Source organism: Grammomys surdaster, unplaced genomic scaffold (assembly GCF_004785775.1).
Source record: "Grammomys surdaster isolate TR1022 unplaced genomic scaffold, NIH_TR_1.0 126048, whole genome shotgun sequence".
Lineage (NCBI taxonomy): Eukaryota > Metazoa > Chordata > Mammalia > Rodentia > Muridae > Grammomys > Grammomys surdaster.
This window is the reverse complement of record NW_021620860.1, coordinates 248,187-253,765: the sequence shown is the minus strand read 5'-3', so window position 1 is coordinate 253,765 and position 5,579 is coordinate 248,187. Positions and strand designations below refer to the sequence as shown.

At 42.2% G+C, this 5,579-nt stretch overlaps 1 protein-coding gene across 1 annotated transcript in view; it reads right to left on the bottom strand.

Annotated features, from left to right (window-relative positions):
• The window catches only part of Krt39 (keratin 39), a 6,118-nt gene extending 1,832 nt beyond the window's left edge, over positions 1 to 4,286 (bottom strand). Inside the window, exons 1-5 of the mRNA XM_028755090.1 lie at positions 3,837 to 4,286; positions 2,944 to 3,026; positions 2,169 to 2,325; positions 1,377 to 1,538; positions 1,148 to 1,273 (exon numbers count right to left, since the gene is read on the bottom strand). Coding sequence (XP_028610923.1) covers positions 1,148 to 1,273; positions 1,377 to 1,538; positions 2,169 to 2,325; positions 2,944 to 3,026; positions 3,837 to 4,286 — 978 coding nt within the window. The remainder of the gene's footprint in view (positions 1 to 1,147; positions 1,274 to 1,376; positions 1,539 to 2,168; positions 2,326 to 2,943; positions 3,027 to 3,836) is intronic.
• Between the last annotated feature and the right edge of the window lie 1,293 nt (positions 4,287 to 5,579).

Here is a 5,579-nt window from a genome sequence, read left to right as displayed (position 1 = left end):
CTCTCTCTCTCTTTCTCTCTCTCTCTCTCTCTCTCTCTCTCCTCTCTGGTTTATCTCTCTGTCTTTTTTTTTTAACCATTTAATCTCAGCCTCTGGCTTGTGAGAGAGAAAAAAAATTCACTTCACTTCATTGAAGGCTCAGCCATTAAAATCATACAAGGACACCTCATTCAGCCTGCATTTGAGCCTTTGAAAGGGGGGTCTGGAGAGCTGGAAGTGAGCAATGTTTAACTAGAAGCATTTCCCCCAGTGTGTCAGCTCCTTTATAAGTAAAGCATGAGTGTTGAAATTGGAATGGGTCACGTTCTTTCTTGTTCTATCGTTTTGTCAGTCTACAGAGAATGGTGGGATTTTAGGTTTTAATAAGCCTGGTTATTCATATGGTTATCTCAACTTTTATAGATGAGAAAAATGAGGTTCAGTGAGTTGCCCAACATCCTGTGAGTAGCAGCTGATGAAACCTGGGGAAGATTTTGCTAATGTCTGCCTCTCCTAGCAGGACATTTGAGTACTGTCTTATTTCTCAAACGCAGTCTCAAGAAGCAGAGATGGTGCTGGCAGTGGGATCCTAGCCTGACTTATTTCTTTGGTGACTTTGGGGAAGACACTCACAGCTTTGGGATCTCAGTGTCTCCATCTGTGAACTGGGTGTGATGGCTCTTAGTGTGGATCAGGCTTGGGAAAACCACCTTGGGTTTTAGAATGTCACCAGTAAAGCTGGTGACTGGTTTCCATCACCTCTTTCAGAACTTTGTTTCATAATCCCAATATGAGAGTTTACAATTATGCTTTGCCTAAAAGAAACCTAATGCTTTCACGGTGATTCCAAAAGTATTTTCCATGGGTCATGATCACTGTGACATCCTCTGGGGAGGAGGGGGAAAACATCCATAGTCAAATAAGTTTTGGAATGCTGAGTACTGCACAGCTCCTTGGAGATCCATGGCCCATGCCATCTCGTAGGCTGGCTTGCAGAAAGGCTAACCTTCATGAAATCTAACATTTCCAAGACTTACTTGACCATGAAGTTCTTTTCTAGCCACAGACTCTTTAACCAATAGATACAGTTTTGGAAACAGTGTAACGCTCAGACATCTGGGACTGTTGCCACCAGTGTAAGGTTAGACTTGGTCAGCCTGTTGGGTACCATTCGGTGCTGGGCCTGGAGCTCGACCTCGAGGGCACTTATGGTCCGTCTCAGCTCTATGATGTCCTTCTGGCAGCACTGCTGCTGCTGAGAGCTGCTCACCACTTGTTGATTCAGTTCCTCCATCTGAAACACAGAGATTCCAGGTAGTTTTCAAGGAAGCCTAACTTATAGAAGGACTCCTAGAAGTATGTAGCTTATTGATTTTTGACTTGTTGGCTTCCCTGACCTGTGTATTGAACCATTCTTCTACGTCTTTACGGTTTGTTTCCATGATGGACTCGTACCGGCATCTCATTTCTTGTAGGATTTGATTTAGGTCAACGGAAGGGGCAGCCGTTACTTCAATGTTGATTCTGTCCCCAAGTTGGCACTGTAAGGAATTAACTTCCTGTGGAAAAGAAAAGAATGTGAAGTTGTTTAATGAACAGATGACCATTCCCTACTGTGTTCTTGTTTCGATCTAACAGAAATAATTTCTTTTCACTGTGTCTGGGATCCATCGCACAACAGAGCGGCACATGATTGGTAGGTGTTATTGGGATGCCCTATGGTGACTGAAGGTGACTTCAGGTACGGCTGTGCTCAAACAAGTGGAAAAAGAAGAGGGAATTGACTAACAATATTGACTGACAGTATCAGAATTCCAGAAATTTTAAGACCACTCATAGAATGAAAAAAATGGAGGCAGTAACACGGAGGTGGGGTTTTATGGAAAGACCACCATCTCTAGGCTGCTCATAAGAGCTTGTGCCAGAACTGGCTTTTTTCTCATTAGGATGTGGCAGAGTCTGTTCATGGATGTCTATACCAATGAATATGACAAAATTGTCACTATGGAGAATATCCTACCCACATGGCATTAGATGTAATATAGTAAATAACATAGTATGGGTGGTAGCAGTATGACCAGAGCTAGGGAGAAACATCTAGTGGGAATACATTTTGCTATGTATAACTGAAAGGAACCAATACTAATTTTAGGGGTTCAGCCTGCACTGACTCTTGGTCTTTTTCTCACCTCCTCATGGTTTGTTTTGAGGCACAGAAGTTCCTCTGTCAGAGTCTGGACTTGAGCCTCCAGGTCAGCCTTGCTCAGAGTCAGCGCATCGAGGATCTGCTTCAGGCCATTGGCATCAGCTTCCACGAGCTGGCGCAGGGACAACTCAGCTTCATAGCTTTAAGAGCCAGAAAGGCGAAAGAACAAGGCATTAGAATGTAGATGCACAAGGTAGGCTCAGCAGAACTTTCTGCTTCTTTCTCCTCTGGGCCTCTCACTGTGTTTCTATGGAAGATGTTATTCTTTGTAGCAATGAAACCATATCACAATTTGATTGTTAGGCTTAAGTTAGCCTACTAGCATGATGCCACCTTGCTGTCTTTTGAGATGAGGGAATTCACTTTTCTTTTTTTGCTCCTTAAGGCAACAATATAAGAAAACCATTGGGTTTGGGCTCAGGAAGCTTGGGTCTGCATTTTGGCTCTTTCTTGTATCATACACATACTTCAGTGTAAGTTTCTTTCTCATTTTACCAAGGTTTTCCTGCGTGGAGCCAGGTTACAAGATATTGAGCTTACTTATCTCACTGAGGGGAAATCATATGTATCCTTATGTCATCCTGGAGGCGCTGTGTGAAGGTTAGGGCTATTAATCTTAATCACATTGAATTTTTCTGGGTTACTGCTGATAGGCTATGGAGCAGGAAACTTAGTGCATGTGGGGATAGTCTCTCTGAGAATATTTCAATCAGACTCGGATGAAGTCTATCACCAGTGACAGCGCTGGGCAGGCTTACTTGGCTCTCAAGTCATCTGCAGCCAGTTTGGTGTTGTCAATTTGTGAGACCAGTCTGGAATTTTCAGCCTTGGTACACAAGATCTAGAATTAAGAGATTCACATACAAATGAGACAAACACCAGGATCCCCTACTTTAAGAACCAAAGGACTGTGTATTCTAGTTAGCAAGAGACTAGTTAGAATTTTCCTGATTCTTCAGAGAGATGCTTAAGAAATGTGGGGAACATTGGAGAGTCTGAGTTCCTGTTAGTTTCCTAAGAGATTAACAAAAACCATGCAATTAATAACTATTTGTGTATGGTTTTCTATTAAAATATAGTGTCTTTTCTAATTTTTCCCAAATTAACCATGGCATACTAGAATGCAATTTTGAGGCCAGACGTATTTTTTCTCAGAGCCTAGAATGGTGGCTGGAACATTTTTGTTGATGCTTAGTAAATATTTGTGGAAAAAATAAAAATTAAGTATGGAAAGCAGCAGTAGATAATTGGGCAAGAAACAGGTTTGGTATAGAGACACACTATTTAAATACCGTGACAACGTGGGTATGAAAGGCACTAGTCATTGTAACATGAATAAACTCTAAAACTATTTAGAGAATTTTTAAAAATTGAAAGAGCTACTCAGAGCCTTGTTCTCTTATTTTTATTTAAGATGTGGTAGCAACTCATTAGGCTTCAGTCCTGAGTTATTTGTTTATAAAATATCAGAGCATACTCTTGATAAGCAAAAGGAACTATAAACCTTTTTGTACTATCTCAAGGTTTCTTTTTTTATTTTTTAAAAAACATAGCAGCATAGAAGGTTCTAGAAAGAATAAAATTGAACAGATAACCCTGGTGTGGAATGTGTCAACCCACAGTTTGATTCAGCATCCTGCTGGGCTCTTACCTTCTGCTGCAGCTCCTCAATTGTGGTATAGTAGGACAGGTAGTCAGGACACAGGATGGGGAGTGCCTTGCTGCACTCTTCCTGGATTTTATCCTCTAGGTCTGCATTCTCTCCTTCCAGCAGCCGCACCTTTTCCAGATAGTTTGCAAGGCGTTCATTCAAAATCTGCATGGTCTCTTTCTCATGACTGTTAATGCCTTCAGTGCACCAGCTGCAGTCATCCAGACAGGGATGGAAGCTGTAGGTTCTTATCAAGTAGTTAGGGCAGCGATAAAGGCAAGGGCTGGAGCGACTGCTCTGGCCCTGGGGAGTTTGTAAAGCATGGCCAGTTGACTGACCATCATGACAACAGTTCTTGTTAGAAGAGCTAGTCCTAAACTTTGTATTCCCAGAGCAGTTTTGAGGTGAGGTTGAAGAAGAAATAGTTACTGTAGAGCCCTTGGTATCCATAGTGTGTGTCCAGCTTCACGCTCTCTAAGAGTCTGAGGTCACCACCCGAAGCACCCTTAACCGAGCTTAAACGCCAAGCCTGTGGCTTTTCTTCTTTGAAGTGCTTATATAGCCTTCCTTCCAGGTGGTGACACAAGAGGTGGGATGTTTTCCTTTCTCATGTTTATATCGAATCCCACAGGAACACCTCATTAATCTGCCTGAGAAGAGTTACTTGTCTCATAAAAATGTGCATTTAGGCGGTTACTAAGTTATTACCCGTCACAACTGATACTTGTCATCCTGTCCAGGGCTTCACACTGGGTCTTCAAAAGGAGCTCCCGGCACACTCTTTAACAGCATCCGTCATTAAGCAGGTGTGAGTGTGTTCCGACCTTTCCAAGTGACATTTAACTTGACCTGGAAGGAGTCCAACCTTCTTTTCCTTTCTTCTCTAGAAAAGGGAAACTATTAATACCTGATAATTATCGGAGAACTTAGAAATCAGCATTTTATCTTGACTTTGATCTGACCAACTCATTTCTCCATTTTCACCACTTGGACATGGTGAATATGGATTACATTCTTTAAACAGAGCTTGACCAATCCAGTTGCTGGGATCATGTTTGAGCTTTCCTGATAGGCTTTGACTGCTAACAAAGCATTCCTTAGGAGAGACACTGATTACATTTTCATGGCCTACAGTCTACATTTTATAGCATTCATATTGCCCGGTGTTTGTGTGGTACATGAACCTGTTGGGCTTGATTTGATATTGAAAGCCAAGCATGCTATTTCTGACGAAAACAGCTTTTCACCTTTTTTTTTTTTTAAAGTTATGCAGTTCTGATTCTTCATACAGCCTCCAAGAGAGAATGATTTTCTCACCTTTCCCAGCTTCTAGAGGTGACCCACAGTTATGCTTGGATAGATGTCATTTAAAGGCCCGTGTGTCATTGGCTTGGTCAATCACTGTGATTGCCATGGGGAGATGGTAGAATCTTCAGGAGGCAAGGAGAAAGATAGATCAGTGGGGGCATGTCTTCGAAGGGGATATTTGATCCCAGTGCCTTCCTCTCCTTCCTACTTTGCTTCCAATATCTATGACCAATGAGGGAGAAAGGGTCCATCTTACATCTTATAGTCCGTCATGAAACAAAATGTGGGCAAAGAACTCAGGTATAAACTGAAGCAGAGGCCATGGAGGAGCACTGCTTGTTGGCCTGTTCTTAATGCTCATATTCAGCTACTTTTCTTATCTCTCCCAGAACTACCTGCCCACAGAAGGGTGGGTCCTCTCATCTCAACTATTAA